Here is a 23,153-nt window from a genome sequence, read left to right on the forward strand (position 1 = left end):
TCGGAGGGGGTGTCGCCCAGGGAGTAATTCAATGAAGAACCGCCACTGTGTGTTGTGGTGACATTTTCCTATGGTATTTCTGTGGTACTCAGAGATTTGTGTAGCATTTTGGGACATGTACCACAAGACCGTGCCACAGGTTCCGTTGTATTTTACCACATGTTCACTTGTCCCAAAATATAAGCACAAGTCTCCAGAGTACTGGAATAGCACCCCTGGAAACATGAACACAGGAAGTACTAAAAGAACTGTGGTACATGGGGTAGCCTTCAAATGATATTTTATCACAGGGAATTTTTGTGAGGAAAGAGCTAAAAGAACTAGAATATTGTTCTTACAATCACTGTGTGGACAGAAGACAACGACCTGAAAAATAGGGACATGGTGATCATCATGGTGAATTTTTAAAGCAGCACAAACAAGAAAAGCTGCATCACAGCATTTCTGCATTTATAATGCTCTAGCAGCTGCACAATCCCCCACAGTCATGCCTGTTCTTGTGCAAACATGATCTTCTCAGCCCTATCAAATACTTATATAATACTTTGAAAATACAATTATGTAGTTTTGGACTCAAAATTTATCTCATTAAAATCAGCAGCTGGAGGTCACGGTTGGTCCACTTCTAAATTTGTGTTAAATTTCTGTAATTCAAGGAGCTAATTGCCGTCTGGTTTCATGGAATAGTTCAACCAAACTGCATGAAACTACCATCAACGTTTATAGAAGCTCAGCTGAGGTGTGTACAGAACCTCTTCCCAAAGTTAACCAAGATATCTTTTTACAGCTCTGAGACAAGCATAAAAAAATGTCCATTACATTTTCACAAATAGCTTGTGCAGCATAATCCAGGACAATAGGACTGTAGACAAATTGTTGCACCATGCTCAATATTTACCTCATTATTGCCTTTATTTCCCCCCAGTTGAAAACTACTTGCTGATAGGTGCAACCGGAACTGCCAGAGAGCAAAAAAACAGGAGGTAATGAGGCAAGTATTAGACGTTTGGACCCACTACACAGTCATTTGGCTATGAAGCACTTGGTTTATGCTGCACAAGATGTTAAGGGAATTCTGCTGAAAATTAAAGGAGCATACCGGTGTGTTTTGAAGTCTCAGCTCCTTCACTACAAGTCCATACACTTTACATTTGCTCTGAATGAATAAATTAATGTAAAACTATTTTTTTTTCTCGTCGTGATTCCGGATCTGCGCTCACACATTGTCGTTTCTAATGCCAATGTGCGGTTTGTTGCAAACGATGTAGAGGCGATGTAAAAAGGACACCAAATGCATAGTAAACTGCCTGAAAAAAACCCCCGCTGAATTCACTGAATAAGATTGTACTCGTATAGTCTAAATGTTTACATGTGCCAGAGTGTTTGGGCGTTTCACCTGGGAATCACTTTTGCTTTACTGTACGTTGTATTTGCTGGTTTGAGGTGTTCAAAATATCTGCCGCCCGAACAGGGACTTGAACCCTGGACCCTCAGATTAAAAGTCTGATGCTCTACCGACTGAGCTATCCGGGCTCTGCTGCAAAATGAGCGGAAAACCATTCAAGAAACTTAGGCAGAGGTTATTGTCTTAGAAGACGTCTATACACATACACGTCTGTGTGACGCTACTGCTCGATTACTTTTCCATCATGGCCAACATTTTACCTCTGCCACCGTGCAGGCAGGCACATTTCTCCCACTCCTGCTTGCTGTATTTGATTTTGATCTGCAAGTCACCGACCCTAACCCGGAACAGTGCGGATCATTATTTCAGTTTCCCTGGCAGCAGCAGTGGAGGTTTCTGGCACGGGCGAACCGGACAGCCGCCCGGGGCGGCATCACATGGGGGGCGGAAAATCATCTGCGCCGCTAAGCTGTTTTCTATTATCTATCACATTACTGTGTGTGGGGAAATTGACCAATTGGCGACTTCCCCATCTCCCAGCATGCACCACCAGCATATGCATGTAGAAACGGCACCCTGACTCAAGGTGGTGGTTAGGTTGGAAGAGTGTGGGAGTCGTCCCTAGTGATGACCTAGTGGTCCTCTAACACTTGAGGCTCCGACACATGCGCGGTAGCTCATAAGGCAAGTATATTGAACCACTGTGCCGAGGCGTGGTTTGGTCACTGACATGTGAAGCACATGAGTGGCGTTCGAAGCACGCCACTCAAAAGGGGAAAAAAAAAGAAAAGACATGTAACACTAACTGCCATGTTTTAACACACACATAACAACAGCAGAGAATAACAATAAAATAAAAACAATATAATTTTATTATTTTAGAATAATAAAGAAAGTAAAAGAATAATATACAAATAAAATATAGAATAAATATTCTGAATAGCACAAATCCTTCATCACACAAATGAAAACACACTAAAGGAAATCTAATTATAACACTATTAACAAAAACTAACAAAAACTAAAACCAAAATCTGACCTTTCTGGCCTTCCTTGATGCAAAATCATCAATAATATCATCATGTGAAACCTGCTCCCCTATTGAGTGATTGATACCAGTGGCGGGTAGACCCTGAGTGGGTCACGGTGCCGCTTTGTACAGCCATGCCCAAGAGGCCACCATGCCCCCTGGGTCACGGTGCTGCTTTGTACAGCCATCAGTGGAGCGTTTGGGAGCCATCCCCATCTCCCAGCATGCCCCAGCAGAATATGCATGTATAGACGGCACCCTGACTGAGATGAGAGTGCCTGGAGGATATGTGTTGTCCACCAGAGTATTCATTGTTAATGATGGCTGATTGAGGCTTTGTTGAAGCTTTGTTGGCCTGATATTTTGTGTTATGAATCATAAGCTATCCTAAAACAAGTCTAAAGAGTCCATAGCTTAAAAGATGTTGGGTGTTCAGTCCCCAGATGGCAAATGTGATCTCATGCTAAATGTCTAATTCATGAGCTAAATAACACCTAACTCTGACGGGAATCAAACCCACGCTACATTGTTGCAAGACAACTAAATCAGTGACAGGGTTTTGATACCAAATGAAGCAGTGAAGTGTTTCATATGTCATAAATCACGTGATTTTTCCTAACCAAAACACAGAAGTCTGACTCCGAGTCTGTCATGGAGCAAGATAAATAGTACTTTTCTGTTTGATGGCACCAGATGATAATGTGGTTTCAAGTGGATTGATAATAACAACAACAACAACAACAATAACAATAATGATAATAATAATAATAATAATAGGAGACCATGTTTGTCATTTGGCATGGCTGACTGCAACCCTATATAATCTTCACTTATATTTTGTGTTGTGAAACATTGAAATGGTGCTGGTACATTCATGAGATATGCTCTACAAATACAGACTGATGTTATTTTCACATGGTACTGGTGCAAATACAGATTATGTCATGGTATGTTTTGGACTTCGTTGGTAAAGAGGTTTATGAGTACGTGGGTAAAGAGGGTGTGCTTGAAACAGGGCACTTTGCTCAAAGAAAAGGGCAGTGGGTGTGGCTTGTGTAACTGCTTATGAGTTTTTATTAAGAAATAACAGTTTTTCTACAGTTTTTTGACTCTATTTTCGGGGGGGGGGGGCATGGTGCCGTATTGTATGGCTGTACAAGGCGGAGCACCCTGACCCTGGGGGCATGGTGCCGTATTGTATGGCTGTACAAGGCGGAGCACCCTGACCCTGGGGGCATGGTGCCGTATTGTATGGCTGTACAAGGCGGAGCACCCTGACCCTGGGGGCATGGTGCCGTATTGTATGGCTGTACAAGGCGGAGCACCCTGACCCTGGGGGCATGGTGCCGTATTGTATGGCTGTACAAGGCGGAGCACCCTGACCCTGGGGGCATGGTGCCGTATTGTATGGCTGTACAAGGCGGAGCACCCTGACCCTGGGGGCATGGTGCCGTATTGTATGGCTGTACAAGGCGGAGCACCCTGACCCTGGGGGCATGGTGCCGTATTGTATGGCTGTACAAGGCGGAGCACCCTGACCCTGGGGGCATGGTGCCGTATTGTATGGCTGTACAAGGCGGAGCACCCTGACCCTGGGGGCATGGTGCCGTATTGTATGGCTGTACAAGGCGGAGCACCCTGACCCTGGGGGCATGGTGCCGTATTGTATGGCTGTACAAGGCGGAGCACCCTGACCCTGGGGGCATGGTGCCGTATTGTATGGCTGTACAAGGCGGAGCACCCTGACCCTGGGGGCATGGTGCCGTATTGTATGGCTGTACAAGGCGGAGCACCCTGACCCTGGGGGCATGGTGCCGTATTGTATGGCTGTACAAGGCGGAGCACCCTGACCCTGGGGGCATGGTGCCGTATTGTATGGCTGTACAAGGCGGAGCACCCTGACCCTGGGGGCATGGTGCCGTATTGTATGGCTGTACAAGGCGGAGCACCCTGACCCTGGGGGCATGGTGCCGTATTGTATGGCTGTACAAGGCGGAGCACCCTGACCCTGGGGGCATGGTGCCGTATTGTATGGCTGTACAAGGCGGAGCACCCTGACCCTGGGGGCATGGTGCCGTATTGTATGGCTGTACAAGGCGGAGCACCCTGACCCTGGGGGCATGGTGCCGTATTGTATGGCTGTACAAGGCGGAGCACCCTGACCCTGGGGGCATGGTGCCGTATTGTATGGCTGTACAAGGCGGAGCACCCTGACCCTGGGGGCATGGTGCCGTATTGTATGGCTGTACAAGGCGGAGCACCCTGACCCTGGGGGCATGGTGCCGTATTGTATGGCTGTACAAGGCGGAGCACCCTGACCCTGGGGGCATGGTGCCGTATTGTATGGCTGTACAAGGCGGAGCACCCTGACCCTGGGGGCATGGTGCCGTATTGTATGGCTGTACAAGGCGGAGCACCCTGACCCTGGGGGCATGGTGCCGTATTGTATGGCTGTACAAGGCGGAGCACCCTGACCCTGGGGGCATGGTGCCGTATTGTATGGCTGTACAAGGCGGAGCACCCTGACCCTGGGGGCATGGTGCCGTATTGTATGGCTGTACAAGGCGGAGCACCCTGACCCTGGGGGCATGGTGCCGTATTGTATGGCTGTACAAGGCGGAGCACCCTGACCCTGGGGGCATGGTGCCGTATTGTATGGCTGTACAAGGCGGAGCACCCTGACCCTGGGGGCATGGTGCCGTATTGTATGGCTGTACAAGGCGGAGCACCCTGACCCTGGGGGCATGGTGCCGTATTGTATGGCTGTACAAGGCGGAGCACCCTGACCCTGGGGGCATGGTGCCGTATTGTATGGCTGTACAAGGCGGAGCACCCTGACCCTGGGGGCATGGTGCCGTATTGTATGGCTGTACAAGGCGGAGCACCCTGACCCTGGGGGCATGGTGCCGTATTGTATGGCTGTACAAGGCGGAGCACCCTGACCCTGGGGGCATGGTGCCGTATTGTATGGCTGTACAAGGCGGAGCACCCTGACCCTGGGGGCATGGTGCCGTATTGTATGGCTGTACAAGGCGGAGCACCCTGACCCTGGGGGCATGGTGCCGTATTGTATGGCTGTACAAGGCGGAGCACCCTGACCCTGGGGGCATGGTGCCGTAGTACAACGAAATGCTCTACAAATACACACTGATGTCATTTTCACATGGTACTGGTGCAAATACAGATTATGTCATGGTATGTTTTGGACTTCGTTGGTAAAGAGGTTTATGAGTACGTGGGTAAAGAGGGTGTGCTTGAAACAGGGCACTTTGCTCAAAGAAAAGGGCAGCGGGTATGCTTGTGTAACTGCTTATGAGTTTTTATTAAGAAATAACAGTTTTTCTACAGTTTTTTGACTCAATCGGTTTCTTCTTTTACAAACTATTTCCCCAGCCTTGGAAAAAACCCGTAGGACTATATATCTATATAACTCTCTATCTATATCTGATATATTATATATCTACTGCTCTATCTACACTGATTGTCCAAAAATACACTATCAACACCACTACTAACACCTAACAACCGCAACAAACCAACCTACTCTGCAAAGAAAAATTCAAATGACCGCCACTATATAGAGCTATCCTATCCCTGAACACACTCGATCCCACCACGTGTTTTACATGACAAACCGAACTAATCAGGCGATTCGTATGACGTCCGAAGCACTCACCTGCTTCAAACGTCAGTACTCGCGTGACCAAACCACACCTCGGCACAGTGGTTCGAGACAACTGCTTCATGAGCTACCGCTCATGTGTCGGAGCCTCGGGTGTCAAAGGACCATCACTAGTTTGGGGGGTTGTGGTCAACTCAGAAAATGCACTGTCTTTTCAAAGTGGCAGGAATTCCAACTTCCACATTTTATGGCAACAAGAGAGATAAGTCTTTGATTTTTTTGCAGATATCATATTTGTGTTGCTAAAAAACATTTTTTTTCTTTAAAATCAAAGTCTTGACTTCAGTTCAATATGATTTTAATGATTTTTAACGGCACAATAATTTTAACCCGTCCAAAACACATTTTTGATTCAATGTCCTTTGTAGTGGACATCAGGACTTATTAACCCCTGTTTGTAATACATTAGGGAGCAGAGGGCTAAGTGAGGCAGAGAGGATTTTGCTAAGAATTGTGGAAGGAGACAATGAAAGAAGTTTTAGTTCAAAATGGATGGATTAAATGGATTAAATTTATATGTCTCCTTTCTTTATCACTTAAGTCAGGAGGAGTCAAACCCACGAGCGAGGAGCGTGTTGCCTGTGTATGGGAGAGATGCAGAGAGATTGATTAAATATGATGCCTGAGTTGAACCCATGAGTGAGGAGAGTGTTGCCTGTGTATGGGAGAGATGCCTTGGTCCTGTTTATTCCCACGACTTGACATTAGTTGGCGTTTGGCCAGTCCAAACTCTTCGTGTGTTGTTGTTGTGTGGTGTTTGTGGGTTGGTTATTTGTGTTGTGTGGTTTTTTTGTTGTTTGTTTTGTGTTATTGTTGTTTGTTTGTTTTTTTTTTTTGTTTTTTTTTTTTGTTTTTTTTTAAAATATATATTCTATAATTGAATCTTTTGAGCAGGTAAGTCAGAGAGGAAGAGCAGAAAAAATTGAGCCTGCATTATTTTGTAGACATAATAATATTACCTAATATATTGAAAACACAAGTAACAAAAGAGGAAACGTTTAAGTGTATTATACAAGCACTTCAAAAACAGACCAGGGGTCGGCAACACGCGGCTCCAGAGGCTGGCTCTTTCATCCCTCTGTTGTGGCTCCCTGTGACTTTGAAAAATAAAGAAAGAGCATTTAATTTAAATGTATTTTTATTTTAGTTCGTTCATTTTTTAAATATAATTCTGAATTTGAGGATTACGGTCATCTTGTAACATTAAAATAAAACGCTTTTAAATTTTTTGTCGCTCCAAATATGCGTCACAAAGGCCGCTGTGCGACACCCGGTGCCAACATTTTCAGGTTGACAGCTGACTGCATGCTCCAGTACACGTGATTAAAGTGATGATGGAACACAGAAGCAGACGGCATTTTTGGTTCGCTGCAGGTGGATAATTTAAGTTTGGATTTTTAGTTCATAAGTACGAGGACTTAAATAGACATTGAGTATTCTATTTTTAAGTTAGCATTAACCAAGCGTCTTTTTTCGGACTTCAAAATGTTTTTGTTACATGCAGAAATAATGTTATCCTCATTTTAGATGTCCTAAAAAATGAATAAATAAATGAAATAAAATAAAAAATTAAAAACGGTGCAGCCGTGGTGGAGCAAGTTAAGAGTGCGGCTTTGGAGATCGGAGGGTCATAGGTTCGACCAAGCGCAAAAAAACCGGATATGGTGGTGGTGAAGGAGCCTCCCCTGCCTCTGCGACCGTGGCTGTGGTGCCCCTGAGCGATCCACCTCAGCTCCCCGAGCGCCTCACTAGGCAGCCCCCTGCCCCAGCGTCTCTAGTGCATGTGCATAAGTGTGTGTCTTTCGTTCACCTGGTGTGGGTAAATTGCAAAGAGTAATTTCCCCAGGAGGGATCAATAAAGTACTTTAAAAAATGGCAAAAGGGTTTTGTTGCTCCGGGTGTTTTCTTTTCTGTGGGGGACGGTCCAAATGGCTCTTTGAGTTTAAGGTTGCCAACCCCTGTGTTAGACTAACAGGGCAAATGATTATAATATTATTCTGGTCGTTGGGGAAACGTATGAATCCCTATCTAGGATTGATTAAGACTTGATAATATATTGCCATCTAGCGGTGGCACCGCACAGTACAGGTGTACATGTTACTACGTCATGCAACAATGAGGAAGTCGCGGCCAAACAAACAGCACGCGCACAGGTGGATTATTTTTGGTGCATTCGTGTTTGTAAATGTCTGACTGAAGTAAGAAAGTGCGAATGTAAAGTGACGTGTCCACCGGCTCAGTGTGTTGTAGCTGGATGTTGTTATTATTTGTGGTCTCTCTCTTTTATAAAGCTGCTCCATGGAGACATATTCACTCCTGAGAGTCGTCGGTGAGGGGTCTTTCGGCCGGGCTTTGTTAGTCCAGTGTAAAAGCAGTCAGGAGAAGTATGTGGTCAAGGAAATCCAGCTGCCAAAGGTATGTGCAAACAAAGGCAGTGATGTACCGGAGATTTATCCTCAGCCTTTCATCGATGTCACTGTTTGATAAATCCCGTTGATTTTATTTTGTTTTGTAATACCATACACGTGCTTTTGTTGTGGAAAAACTTCTTAACATAATAATAAAACATTGATATGCTGGTTTTCCACTACGGCGTATGTAGAGATACCAACACTCTGCAGACTACATTTGAAACCAGTCTTACATATAGACTCTTCATTTCGGATGTGGAAATGTCATTTACACTGTGCTGATAACCTACGAGACTGCTGCCTGCCCAGAAACATGGGGGCTGTTTGTTTTGCATAATGGGAAATGCATTCGGGCTTGTATTTGCATTTTTATAGAATCAGTCCAAATTGGAGAATTCAAGGAGAGAAGCCATCCTACTGTCCAGAATGAAACATCCTAATATTGTGGCCTTCAGGGAGGCATTCGAAGGTATTCACAGAAGAAACACTCCCTTTAAAACGTATTACAAGACATTTTGGACTCTTGTTACATACAGTTATTATTATTTGGATTGCAGAATAGGCAATGTGATTGTGTTTGTTCAGCTGATGACCTCCTGTGCATTGTTATGGAGTACTGCAGTGGAGGAGACCTGCTCCAGAGGATCCAGCACCAGAAAACTACGCAGTTTTGTGTTGATGATGTAGGCCATGACTATCTGCAACTAATCTCACAATTTTATGTTATTTTATGTTTTCCCTTGTCTTTTAAAATTTAATTTCACTGAAAACTTTTTTTTTTTTTTTTTCAGATCTTGAGGTGGTTTGCTCAAATGTGTGCAGGTGCAAATTACATCCACAATAAACGGGTTTTGCACAGAGATCTGAAGTCCAAGGTAGTCCAAGTTTCTAGAAATGATAGTTTATAATAACTCTATATCTTAATAGATTGTGCTTTATGTCTAAAAGCATTTGTTGTCATACATAGAACAAAGATTATGGAGTCATGAGGAAGATCAGATTTTCTTTATGTTTGCTGTCTGAATCAGAAAAAGTCAATAATTTAGTTTGTTGGTTGGTTGCATGTTGATAGAATCTCATCAGTGTGAGCGCTGCAGAGTGAAATGAACAATGAAGAAATTGCTGATAGAGACACAATCGCAACATTATCTCCCACTTATGCATAATGTCATCATTTTGCCATGCTTGGCTGCTCTTATTCTCGCTTCACATTAAATCATCACTTCTCTGTCATTTCCTTACCCAGAACATTTTCCTGACAGATAATGGGACAATCAAGCTCGGGGACTTTGGCTCAGCGTGTATTCTGAACAGGTGCAGGAAGAGACTGGCAGCAGTTTATAGTTTGCCGTTTATGCACTTTATTTGATTTGCTGCTGTTGCAATTTTAACTTCCACTCATTTTTGTTATTGTGTTATAGCTCCAAGGCTTACGCTCATACTTATGTTGGCACACCATATTACGTGGCTCCAGAAATCTGGGACAACAAGCCATATAACAATAAAAGGTATGTTACCATGTCTGTTTAGCTGGATCCTTGTTTTGATACGGCCCGAGATTAAATTAAAATAACATGAAACCTTAATAACATCAGCATCAGTGTCCATATGGGGACATTGGCTCATTGCAACAGGAAGTGTTAAATAGATAAAGCAAATAAACATCCTCCAAATATATAAGAACAACATATAAGAGCATACAAGTGCTAATATATGAATATATGAATACATAAATATGAATATGCAAAGTGCACTAAAGAGGGCCATATACATATATAGAAGGTGTCCGGGCTTATGAGAAAAGGTATACAGCTTGCAGGTATAGTAATATTTACAGATCTTTTTAAGGTATCTACAGAATGTGCGAATTAGAATATATACAAAAACTCATAATCTTTCCTAAATTTCCATGTTTGCCTACAGTTCCCCTTCAGGCTTGATTTTCTGATGGCTTTGCATTAGCCAGTCTTAGATGCCGGGGTGTCAATCAGTGCACCAACAACGAGGAATTTTCAAAATAGTCTGTGTTCTCAGCTAAGTTCTCATCTAAGCAGAGATTATGCAACTCGTACGTGGGATAAACAGTCTTGTATCTCTGTGCCAGTACATGACGAATGTCTGGTGTGAATGAATAACCATCTCTGATGTTTATGTGTTCTGCAGTGATGTGTGGTCTCTGGGCTGTGTTCTCTACGAGCTCTGCACCCTTCGACACCCGGTACTTCCCCTCCCTTCTCTCTCTGTGTACCACAACATTGACTGTGGGCCTCTCTCCAAATACAGTCAATGAATCATTGTGTGAAACACTTCTGTTGTGATCTTACTGCACAGCGAGGCACAGCAAAGCGATGGAGGTCTAGTATCTTCAGCTGAGTTAGATTATCTTCTGTGTATTTTTTGTGGCTCAGATGTTGCCGTGTGGCCTGTTGTCCCAGAGATCCTCACATCTCAATCTTGTGTCCAGTTCCAGGCATCCAGCTGGAAGAGTCTAATTCTTAAGGTGTGTCGGGGTGCGTACCCTCCCCTCCCCAGACACCTGCCGTACGAGCTGCAATACTTGGTCAAGCAGATGTTTAAGACAAACCCAAAAGACAGGCCGTCCCTGCACACCATCCTGACCTCTCACCGAGTTTCCAAACTCCTGCGTTTGCATATTACCTCCCAGGTAAAAACAAGCTTCCAGCATGTTGACAGTTACTCAAGCAGTTGAACCCAAAGTGATTTTATGGCTGCCCATCCATCAGAACGACATGCTGTCAGGATATGGTGTCAGAGTGAGAATTTAAACTCTTACACAACTTCCCCAGCTGTGGTGACCCTGTGTGGAATCTGACCTTTGACAAGTTGCTGTTAGTTCAGATGGCTGCGGAGCTCATGTTATGTGTTTCATTTACTGCACTGCTTTGGATCTTTCACAGCTGATAGAGACCGAGGGACAGGGGAGGCGTACGGGTCGATGGAACAGAGAAGAGGGGAAAAAGGTGGCTAATCTTCTGGGAGAGAAGAGTTTAATAAAAACGTCAACATTTGGAGGTAGAGTCAGAGTTAACAGTGTCATCATGAAATAAAGGACATACTTGTTAAGTCTGGTATCAACTTGCACGTGATTGTCAGTGAGAAAACAAGCAATTTTCAATGTTATCGCCATCAAACAAGAATTATAACAGAAAACCTCTCACCCCAGGCATGGAGTTATCTGAGGGTCACTGTGAGAGCAAAGAACCCGGCCATCGAAAGCAGTGGGCCGCTGCGCCATCAGACACTGTGCTGCAGTCGCTGGCCAACGCCAGCCTTGTCTCATCTGACAGCATGAAATCAACCAGCCAGACTCTCACAGGTTCCACTCATGGAAATGTGATAGCAGTGTCAACATTTCAATTTCCTGAAATGTACAAAAAGAAAAGTAGTCTGAAGAATGAAATACAGTATTAGAGTTTTGTATCCCTGTTTTTTTTTTTTTCAGGTGTGTCAGAGGAGCCTGAGGTCAGCAGGCAGAGGAGACAATGGGAGAGGGATCCTCCTGAGAGGCTTCTGAGTCTGCTGGAGAAGGCCCAGCTGAGCAGAGCCTTCAGCACCTTTTTAATAAACAGAAGGGGTTTGTTGAAATAACTGAATCCATTCCATGTAATTTTAACATGAGAACTTTTGCTGTAGAGCACAACAAATTAATTAGAGACTTTTTTCCCTCAAAGACTCATTTCAGTCATGTTATTATTATTATGTCTGTGCAGTAGATGACATAGTGTAAGTATCCGTCTATGGTGTTGTGGTTTCCATTTACAGGTGACAACCTGCTGATGGGACCCCTCTCCCAGCCGAAGGGTGACGACACTGACGGTCCTGAGTCGGAAGTGGCCGTAGACGAGGACCGGCTAGAGCCACGTTCTGACGATGAGGACACGTAAGTAACCATGACTTCTTTCTGTGTGGTTTTATTTTTCTACTGACCTTATTTTGTGTGGTTCATCCCTCTATGTAACAAATCATGTAAAGATGTGGCTAGTGGCTGGTTGATTGGTTTAAAGTTGTTTTGGATGTCCAAACCAAGAGTATGAGAGTATGAACATTATTTACATTAATAACCACATTAGATATTAATGTGTTGAGAGAGTGGTCCATGAATATCTGTTGGATCTCTGATGAATGTATTGTACTGTATTTTCTCTCATCACAGGGACTTTGAAGAAGAATCTCCATGTGACTGGATAGATGAAGCTGAAAAAATGCTTTCAGAACACTAAAGTCTCATTCCCTCTAAGCCAGCACTACCACAAGGCTGTCATTATTAATGTATACAGTTGTTTAAAATTCAATTTCCAAATGCCAAAATCATATTATTTGTATGTATGACCAGACCTTACATACATCTTACGTATTAATGAGGACCAGTCTTTAATAGCTGGTTATACGCAAGATAACAATCCATTTAAGCTCAAACAAAGTTCTTTTTTTAATATATTGTATGATTCAAGCTGTGTGCTGTTTTGTGTGACCTCGATCACACGGCTGCAGCAGAACACTAATATTTGAACTGAATATTGTTCTTTTTTACATAAAGATTCTTGGCATGTGTCTGTGCTCTGTCTCTCATTTGATGATTTGAACATCTGCTGTGTACTGTTAAGGTGACCAGTGATAACATTCCCAGTAGACCAAGGCCGTCTGGAGGCTCCTGTTTGGCTTGTCGGGGAAGCAGGAAATATTAGACTCAGAGTAGCCGGGTCTTCATGGGGTCACGCCATTTTGAGCCCACCCTCAACTTTTGATGTCCGCTTCCTCCTCAGTATCAAAAGTAGACTAAACATGTTCAGTCATTGGTGTTCTTTGTGTTTTATTCTTTTGGTGAGACAAACCATACATCTGGCCCCCTCTATCTGTTCTGTTATTTTTAATTTGCTGTGACTACAATGGTGCAGACACAGAGATGACAGTGCTGGTTTTTGCTACAATAAATGCTGGTTATATACCACTAGGTGGAGTTTAAACACTGATGTGAACCTTGCAGAGTGGAGAAGAGTGTGAAAAGCCACATTCTGATTCAAATACAGTTAAACCTGAACCAGAAAATCTTTTCTGTAAGATGCAGTCAGATAAACCTGTGAATTCTTGCCCTGTTTGTATGTGAATTTATGAGAGTATAAAGATATTTAATATAAGGGAACAAGTAGAGCCTGTTACGCTCTTTGTTACACCAAATTAAAATATTGATAGTAAGAAACAAGGGCAGACAGTAGCTTAACCTTGTGTGACAACAGCGAGATCAAAATCAAACCTCGCCCACGACAGTTTGAGCTCAACAGGATATACATACTACAAAACCTTGAGTCAACAAAGCCATAATGGTGCTGATTCACGAACAGTCACACCAGGGATGGATTATCCTGTTGCCAAAGTTCCTCCAGCATGAGAAACCTCCCACTGGCTGACAGGAGGGTTCCACTATATGTAGTAGTGTGTAGTGGCAGTATGTCTTTTGCTAGATAACTGCCCATTATGTGTTTGATTGAGGAAGTTAAGAGCTGCAGTTTACCCCTTATCTTGAAGCCACACTGAATCCCCCTCTAGAGCTCAGGCCCCAGCGTCCTGCTTTTTTTTAAAAAACTATATTTCCTCTTGTGTACCTCCATGTCCATGTTCACAGAAGATACAGATAAAGTTGTGTAGCACTGCTGAGCTACAACATGTTCATGCTGTGTGCCCTGCAGATGGGGAGGGTTGTCTCCCATCAGTGTCCATAATGGACTAGACACTGTCATTATAGCTCAGTCATCTAATGTAAACTGGGTAGTCTGGGGGACTCTGGGATTATGTCATTAGGGGATGTAAGTAAGTCTTTGAACCACAGTACTCTTTTACATTAAACAGTTTTAATCTATTTAGGAATTTATTCAGAATTGTTGGTTTGGATTAAACTGAGTAGCTGTTGCTGTAACTAGTGGGTCAAGGGTGAGAGACCTGGCTTGGAAAAAATCCTGACTGAACAGTTTTATGCAGTTGTACTGCATAAAATGTAGAGGCAAACAAGCAGATGAACAGGAGCTTCCTCTTGCAGGAAGGATGTGAAGTCGTGTCTGTTGTATCTCAATGGCTATAAATGGGTCAAAAACGAATTTCTGTTGAATGAACGAATGAATTCATCTGTGCAACATTCCCACACTTATTTTTAATCAGTTTGATAATCTCCTTCATTGCCCTGAGTGGAATGTGATAAGTGTGAAAAGTGAAATGTGCAACAGTCCCACAGTGTTTTGTGGTGATTATTCCCCTGTGACCTCACTGCTGTGTTTTTGTTGACACTTTGAGCAAAACCACAGCGCTTTGGTGTTGCAACTCGCGTGCAAGTGGGACAGCCCACACACAAAATCTGTGGAACTGAGACACTGAGGTAGTACTTCCTCACTGTCTTTCTCTGTTCATCTTAACTCGCCTTGCTCATTTTTAAAACACACTACATCCTGTGTTTCAGAAATGTACTCAGTAAGGTTGCAGCTCTAGCCCCTGCTTGGACATCTAATCTGAAGTGCTTCATTGATTTTCTTCCTGCTCATCCTGGTGTCCTGATAGCAAACAATCAAGCAACTTCCCCTCTTATCAAATGATGCACAAAAGGCCTTTCACACCTCGACCCTCTGCTTCTGTCATCACCCTTGATGAAATATTGATGCTTGTTATCTGTGGTAATCTCTGATCACGTTTAGTCTGTGTCTCTGTGTCTGTTTTTGTGGCCTGCTTTCTGAGTGGTCCCAGTTTCACTCAGGAAGAGCTCTGCAGATGCAAGATGACCCAGCGATCTCTGTCTGGCTTCTGATGTGGGTACTGATCTTTCACTTTTCTTGTTCAGAGCAAATGCTTATTCAAAACTGGAACTTAGTCTGCACACCTCTACAGTGTGTTTGTGTGTGTGTGTGTGTGTGTGTGTGTGTGTGTGTGTGTGTGTGTGTGTGTTTTCTTTTTAAGATGTTCTGCTACGTCAGTTTCCAAGCTGCATTTCGGTTTTCAGTGGATATTTATAGCCTCACTACCACACAGTGAAGAAAACAATGAAACTTGTTACCATGACTCACCCAGTAAAGAGAAGTGTTTCATGGGGAGCAGATCTTCCTGTTAATAACAAAGCACTTAGGCGCTGCAGTTGGGAGTCTCTTTGCAACTATAAATATGGGAGCTGTCATTGTTATGATTATTTCAAGCCCTTTGCAGTGACCCTCCATTGTCTGCTGCCATTGTTTTGTTGCTCTGTATCAGACAATAGAGACTGTTGAGGCCAAGAAGGGTTTGTCATGGAACAGCACAATTCATCAGATGTTGAAAGTAAAAAGGTCAGGAGCAGTTAAATTTGGATCTTGGGTTATGTGGGACAGTGCCGGCCCTGCGCCTGTTGTCGGCCCATTTGCAGGTTTAAACTCTGCTGTTGTTTGTGGCTCACATGCCTGTTGACTGCTAATGGGCCGGTCTAGCTGTAGACAGGGTCCCAGGATCTGCTGGTCTGTCCTGTTGCTATCCTTCCTTTGAGCCAATAATACATCAATAGCAGACAAAAGTTTCAACAGACACTTTAAAAGCTTTCCTCTTGTAACTTACATCCAGTTTACTGAAATCAGCTGTTTTTTATTTGTTCTATGAAGTAAGAATTATATTGCTCCATTTAAGTGTATTTAAATTTGATATGCATCTTTTTGTTTTCAATCTCAGGTGTAGTTTTAAATGTTCAGTTTAGTCCTTATTCCTTATTCCATGTGATGGGCTGATCAAAGAGATGCTTTAAAAATGTTCTCCTTTTTTGTTTCTCTCTGTCAAATGTTTCACCCTGCCATCTTATTGCTATTTTTATTCTATGGAAAACAGCAGTTGTGGTTTTGAACTGAGCTGCTGCAATGACTGCACACACTACACACTACATGCAACTGTAGGACACGCCCACAGTGAAGAGAGTTGCAGGTCTTTAGCTTTGCTCTTTAGTCAGAAAGAACAGCAGGTAAGGATTTTTGCAAAGTAACTCAGTATGTTATATTTGAAAAAACAAAGCTGGTGTATCCTTTAAACTGAGCTGAAGGCAGCATTTTTCATCTGCCCTTAAATGAGTATTTGTGGTGTGTTTCACATGAAAGGTTTAATTGGTTGTGAGGAAAATAGAGCTTCATTAATTCACAAAATGAGTTTGACACGGATTCATTCAAGCTCGAAAAAGATACTACAGCCGTTCAATCTCCAACATGAATTAAACCATTCAGCCTTGCGATTCTGTGTAGTTGCACAGTTAGTGTTTATATCTCATTGCTCTAGAACAGTCAGCGTACATCCACACAGCACAAGTTCAAACAAGAAAGAATGATCAATGACACGTTAAAGGCTAATGTCTTTATCAGTCATACCACTCGGACTTCCCGAGTGAATGTGCATCTGTTCTGTCTTTGTATGTGCTGGAAACACTTGCACTTGAGATGTGTTGAAGGACCATACTGGTGATGTTTCATGTTCTGCCCCATTTACTAAGTCACACATGTATTATATACAACAATTATAAACAACAACAGTGCTCCAGTGTTTCAGATTTTCCAACATATCTTTGTCAAGGCAGCCATCAGCTTCCGTCTATTACCATGTAGCATGGAAATCATTTTATACACTGTTGAAGCTTAAAAGTTGACTTTAAATTTGTGTAATCTATTACATTCCTTCATACGTTTTCCTTCCACTAGGGAACAAAAGCTAGAGTGGGAAACATGCAAAAAAGTTTTATTGCACGTTGCCTGTTCCTCCTTGTTTGCCTGCCTGGTTGTCAGCTCATCTGCCTGTGTGTACATTTGTGTGCGCATATGCCTGTTATTTTTCATTTTCAGTTTGGGTCCTCCCTGTATGTACTGATACTGGCAATCCTGACAGAATGAACCAACCATGGACCCAGCAGAGCCTTCTGAAGATGGGTTTTATGATTTGTCATATACCCTTGTTTGCTTATATGGACAGTGGAAAAGAACCCCAAAAAGGTCTCTAGTCTCCAGGTGACAGTCCCTGCTGCCTGTCCTTCCAGACCACGAGTCGGCTGTTGTCTCAGCCAACGACAACCAGCCAGCTCCTACTGCTGTTGTCTCAGCCGACGTTGGCCAGCCAGATCATCAGGCTCCCCGACCAATGATCCACTTGTCAGCCTTTGTTGCATCTAGTTCTCATCCTCACTTGTCAGCCAGTCTGGGCCTCCCATTACTGGTCACCTCCTCTAGACCCCAATACCCAGCTCTGCCTACTGTGGGTTCCTGCCTTCGCTGACACCCACCAAACCAGTTTCGTCTGTCTGTCTTGCCCCTGAGCCAACTGCCCAAGGTGTCCTCCTCATTGGCTCTCCAGCCTTCAGACTGTCTGCCAGAGTGGTTCCGCCAGTTTGTCCTGTCTCTGAGGTCTTCTGCTCTGCTTCTATCTTGCCCCCAGGCCATCCACCTGCCTCCTGCTTCCCTCATCACCCAGGTCTGTATTTAAAAATTGCTTCTTTTTTTTATCACTTCCTTGTTGCATATTCTGCTTTTGTTCCCTAGTGTTTTCATTTGTGCCAGCTACATGAATTTTATTACATGGTGCCTGTACCTGCTTGTTTGCCTGCCTGATCGTTGACTCATCTACCAGTTTTGATCAGCTTGTCAATTTTCTTTAGAAGTTACTTCACTTCATCAGCCTGTCTTGTGAGTCAGAGCTAAAACTTGCAAAATGTTCCCTTAATGCAGTGGGTCTCAAACTGTAGGGCATAGAGCCATCCATGACACCACCAGATAAATATGTCAGTGAAACCAGGTTGAATGAATTTGATTTATGCAGGAAAAGAAAACAAGAGTTTGCTGATGCTATTGTGCTGACCTTTATTTCACTAAAATTCAACTTGGATCCCTTTTTATTAGTTGCTTCGCCTGACACTGTTAATGATTCATAACAACTGTGTGTGAACTTTTTTTTTTTGGCTTCTGTAAGGGGGTATGCCAGAAAAAAGTTAGAGAACTGCCTCAATGTGTAATTAATTGGAAAAACAAGTGAAACAGCACAATCAATACATGATTGTCAGATATTGCATTAAGAGATTATCCTCTTCTCTTGTTTCATGTTACCTCTGTTGGCAGTGGAATTAACTTGGTCTTATCTGTTTGCTACATGGGGCTAATTGTGTGGTTTGTTTTAGGGTGATGCAGATAACCTTGGGTATCAATGAGCTGTGCCCTTCCCACCCTGAGGCGACAGTTTCAATAAATCAGGTGTCCCTTCAAGACCCTGATTCAAAAGGACGTGAGGGTCGTATTTTAAGCATGTCATGTTTAAGTTTGAACAGAATCTCGCTGTGTTCTTTTGGGGAAGGCAAATTCCTCTTTAAAAACAAGAATGCATAGGGTAAACAGCAAAGATGATTAAATTTTACTGAGAATTGTTTCAGACAACGGCTGGGTTGAGCAGATGAGGACATCACCTCACTGAAATTAAATGGTGATTCTCTGTGGTTAAAGGAGGCTGAATTCTGCTGAGGAAGAGAAGCAGGAGAAGAGAAGAAGTATTGTGTGGACTGTGGAAATTCCTCATGGGGAACATGCTGACCCACAGGCTGACCTGTAAGCGTCAGCTTTTATGTGTAGTTGTGCTGTGGAGTGTGCTATGGGCATTTGTTTATGGGTCTGTGCTGTAGCATTACCAGAGCATATCACTAATCCTGCCATGTGCTTGGTGGAGCCACTCCCTAAAACGTGAGGGGTGAATTTAATACAGCTTCAGTACAACTTGTCCCAATCAGATCTTTAGTTACTGTATAGTTAAATTTGGCAACATTTTCATCAATTTTATGTGTGTACCAAGATGTTTTGACAGGGCATGTAGGACATGTGGCTGTTCTGGGGTTTGACCCTGTGACCTCTCCTTTCTCTCATGAGACTGTCAGTCGCACCAGTGAGCTACAACACAGGATTAATGAGTTCACATCGGCTGGTTGGACATTGTTTAAACCCCCAGGAGTCTCCAGAGGAGGAGCTCCCAGCTAAGGAAACCCCAACCTGTCCCATCAAGCAGATCATACCTAAGCATAATGTTTTTATTTTCTCCAACTGACTGTAATACTATGTTCAGTGATGCTGAAACACACAGACTGAAGCAAGATCTGCAGAAGATTTGATGTACTGTTATATCTCATGTGAATGTACAGTGAATGCATTGGGATTAGAGACCACTTACAGTGTAGTAGACAGGGGTGTTCCCAGGAAATAAACCTGTCAACCCAAAAATATGTGTGCAACAGCATAAGCATGTTAGTGTTGATGGGAATTCCCAGCAGGATTCACAGAATAACCTAACTTTCGATAAGTACCTTTTCATGCTGGGACTTGAGGTCTCTTGGTTTAACACGAAACTGTGTAGGCACTTTCCCAGGTATTTCAACACTTTTACTAAGGTCCTCATTCCCACACATACACACGCACACACAGTCAAAATGAAAGAAGTTTATCACTAAATTTGCCCTCTGTTATTGATTAAAATCAGACCACACCATACTTTAGTTAGTTTGAGCGTCAGAGCGTGAATCATCGTCTGTCAGATCTGTGCAGTTTTACAGGAAGTTTTTGGCTGGTGAATTAATGTCATGTATGCTCCGACCACCAGGCACAAACAGGCTCTGAATTCTTCCCTTAAGGGAAAGACTTGTCTGGTTGACGAAGAGAAGAACAATGATGGGAACTGTGCGCACACTCTTTGTCATATGTGGTTGAAATTTCCTAGTTTTATTTCAGTGCTGCATTGTTGAAATACACAGCCAGACCAGCATGACCTTTCCACTTCGCGTGCTACATCCATTACGGTACCCCAATGAAGGGAGTGTTTTATCAACATGCTGTTTATGCTTTCTGTTTCATTCCATAGATGTTATGCAACCAAGAGCTGATCTGGTCAAATACTCCCTCCAGGGACTGATAAGGTCTGTTTATGGTCTGAGGCGACAGAGAGTTAAGGAGGATTACATGTGACCGTTGGTGCAGTTATTTAGTTTACCTCCCTCCTTGCAGACACTAAGCTCATTCCACCGCTGGTTCGCTGGTTATTAGTTCAGTGCGGCCTCTGATTTCAGAATGAGTGAAGCTGTTGTACTGGCACAGGCAAGATGGTTCTTTTTTGTCAAACCACATCCTGACAAGTGATTACTGAACTCCATGTTCTGTCTCCTGCATTGTGTGCTTTTATTGCCCTCTCCTTCCCTGTCAGGAAAATTGTCTTGCAAACAAGCAATCTTCCCCCCTGGAGGGTGACAAACTTTTTATAGAACAATAATAATACCTGTTTACCCCGAAACCAAGGTGGGCCTGTAAATACTGGAGATGTGGACTGTGGGAAAATAGTGCAGATAGCTAAATGGGCACTGGCCACATTAGTGTAATAACAGTTATTTCCTCCTAAATTTTTCCTGTGAGCCATGCAAGAAAAATGGTTGACTAGCCTCCACAGAGACCCCCTTGCCCCCCAGATCAATTTAGTAGGATAGTTGCTTCCCATGTCATGTGATCCAGAGCTGTGAAGTGATTCTTAAGACGAGGATGTCACCCCCAACCTCCTTCTACTGACATGAGTTCTCAACACACCAGAGGATCTCCAGTCAATTGGGACTGACAGAACTTCAAAGCAACCATTAAGAGGCTCAGTGGAGAAAACATGCTGTATTTACCACAGGGGAAATATGAACCTAAAACGATAAGATAAAGGCTAGACACAGGCTTGCTTTAGTCTCCCGTGAGACTTGGAGGATCGCACTGACTGTGATGACCCTGATGAAGACAGCTTCTCAGACGAAACATAGGTGTTGGTTTATGTGACCTTGGAAGATTCCAGCAGTCACTACAAATTACTTATTTATATGATATATCCCTAAGGGCTGTTTTGTGCGAATTAAGCAGATAAAACTATTGGATGTCAAACCTTTAAATATCATAATCTTAGGAGCAGGAAAGTTTACTTGTGTGGAATTGTTATATTTTCTTCGCATTACTTTCACAATACAATTTCAGAGGTCCTCGGGCAATCTCACACTGTGCTTTGATTCATCTGAAATTACCATGAGACTGCAGAACAGAGCATATGTGATGACAACCCGAGCAGCGTCTGTGTTTTCTCACCCTGCAGACCTCAGGGAAGGTGAGGTCAAGCTGATTAGATAACTGTTGTGGATGCAGAGGAGCCTGCTGGGCTCATGTGACGGGTCCGACCCCTGATACAGTGTGAGTGTGCTCATACAACCATTAGACTCGAACAGTTTCATGTTCTTGACATTAAGCAACACACTTGCTGTAAGACAGGAACAACTGAGAAACTACGTGTAAGTCACTGTATATGAGGGATGTGGTTTATTTTACAAGAGATTTGGAAATATTAAGTAAGCACTGTATTTATGTACCTTATTTATTCATTATTTATTCACTCTTGGGGCACAATTGCGGTTAAAATGTTGAGATAATCAGTTTGTTTGTCTTCACTGTGGTCAAACTGTGATTTCCTTTGTTTTCCTCTCTCAATCTATCTTTTGAACCAGATGACAACAGCCATAAACATTTGGTGGTAAAGGCTGCGTGTGCTGAATATACAATACACCTGAATATACAAGAATACTGAGTGACTCATCCATACAGATATGAATAATGATCAGTGACCTGCGGGTTTTGTCTTTAAGTGAGTTATTAAAATGTGAGATCAGCTCTGAACAAGTCTGGTCACACTTTTAGAAAGCTTGTGGTCGTGTTGCAGTTCCTCAGATGACAATGCTGCTTTAAGATGTCCTCCTGTGCAGATGATGTGAAGTGCCTCAGTGTCATATTGTACTTGTTTGTTTTCACAATAGCCCAGGTCTTTAACCCTGTCCTTGACTCGCTCACATGGTCTCAGAACCAGAGTTGTAGGTGGGGCATGAATAAAGAGCCGCTGACTGACCTTCAGGTTATGTCAATAAAGTTAGAGCAACATGTGCTTTCTGTTATTCACTCTCACGCTGTGCCGACTCCTCACTGGTGCCATATCTACGGGTAAAAATGTGAGTCTAGAAACTGAATTTGAATCATGTATACTGGAATTGCTCAGATTCAGAGAACTGTTTTTCACATTTTTGAGATTTCGCAAAAATTGACATACAGTTGATGGTGTGGGTTCATAGAACCCCTTTCAGCCATTTAGCACCTACTGTATAATTTCCTTTACTCCAACTGATCCACTGACGCGTAGAGATTGATACAAATGGAAGTGCTCGTGGTGTCATGTATAGAGAACTGAAGGGATTTTTTGTGCGTGTGTGAGTTCTCTGAATCTGAACAAATCAAATACAAATATAAATGATTCAAATTCAGTTTCTAGATACACACTTCCGCCCGTAGACATGGCGTCAGTGAGGTACAGATGGCAATATCTCTATATAATCAATGATCTACCCTTGATTGCTCTTCCTCAGCACTTCCTTCAACTAAAATTACAGAACTGAATTTCAATTGAGAGAACTTAAAACAGAAGTATATAGAGAGTGTAACTTCCAGTGAGGATCAGTTACAGTTTTGAAGCAAATTTAGTACAATTTCATCATATTATATTCCGTTTAACTGGAATTGAGTTCCATACTGAATTCAACTTCAAATT

General features: G+C 43.1%; 1 protein-coding gene and 1 non-coding gene across 4 annotated transcripts; one reads left to right on the forward strand and one right to left on the reverse strand.

Annotated features, from left to right (window-relative positions):
* Nucleotides 1–1,460: 1,460 nt before the first annotated feature.
* On the reverse strand, nucleotides 1,461–1,533 carry trnak-uuu. Its single transcript has one exon. It is a non-coding gene; the product is annotated as a tRNA-Lys (tRNA).
* A 6,698-nt stretch (nucleotides 1,534–8,231) lies between these two features.
* Nucleotides 8,232–13,098, forward strand: nek3 (NIMA related kinase 3). 3 transcript variants are annotated; one of them, XM_041045526.1, is made up of 14 exons: nucleotides 8,232–8,270; nucleotides 8,409–8,532; nucleotides 8,904–8,997; nucleotides 9,114–9,211; nucleotides 9,320–9,403; nucleotides 9,775–9,842; nucleotides 9,950–10,036; nucleotides 10,692–10,746; nucleotides 10,993–11,193; nucleotides 11,447–11,561; nucleotides 11,713–11,865; nucleotides 11,992–12,123; nucleotides 12,312–12,429; nucleotides 12,703–13,098. In XM_041045526.1, exons 1-14 carry the CDS (start codon nucleotides 8,233–8,235, stop codon nucleotides 12,767–12,769), a joined length of 1,434 nt encoding a protein of 477 aa, XP_040901460.1. In that variant the 5' UTR covers nucleotide 8,232; the 3' UTR covers nucleotides 12,770–13,098. The 3 variants fall into 3 exon arrangements, with proteins under 3 accessions (XP_040901460.1, XP_040901461.1, XP_040901462.1); XM_041045527.1 differs by having other exon boundaries at nucleotides 8,238–8,315; XM_041045528.1 differs by lacking the exons at nucleotides 8,232–8,270; nucleotides 8,409–8,532 and having other exon boundaries at nucleotides 8,926–8,997; nucleotides 9,086–9,211.
* The last annotated feature ends 10,055 nt before the right edge of the window (nucleotides 13,099–23,153 follow it).

Source organism: Toxotes jaculatrix, chromosome 9 (genome assembly GCF_017976425.1).
Source record: "Toxotes jaculatrix isolate fToxJac2 chromosome 9, fToxJac2.pri, whole genome shotgun sequence".
Lineage (NCBI taxonomy): Eukaryota > Metazoa > Chordata > Actinopteri > Toxotidae > Toxotes > Toxotes jaculatrix.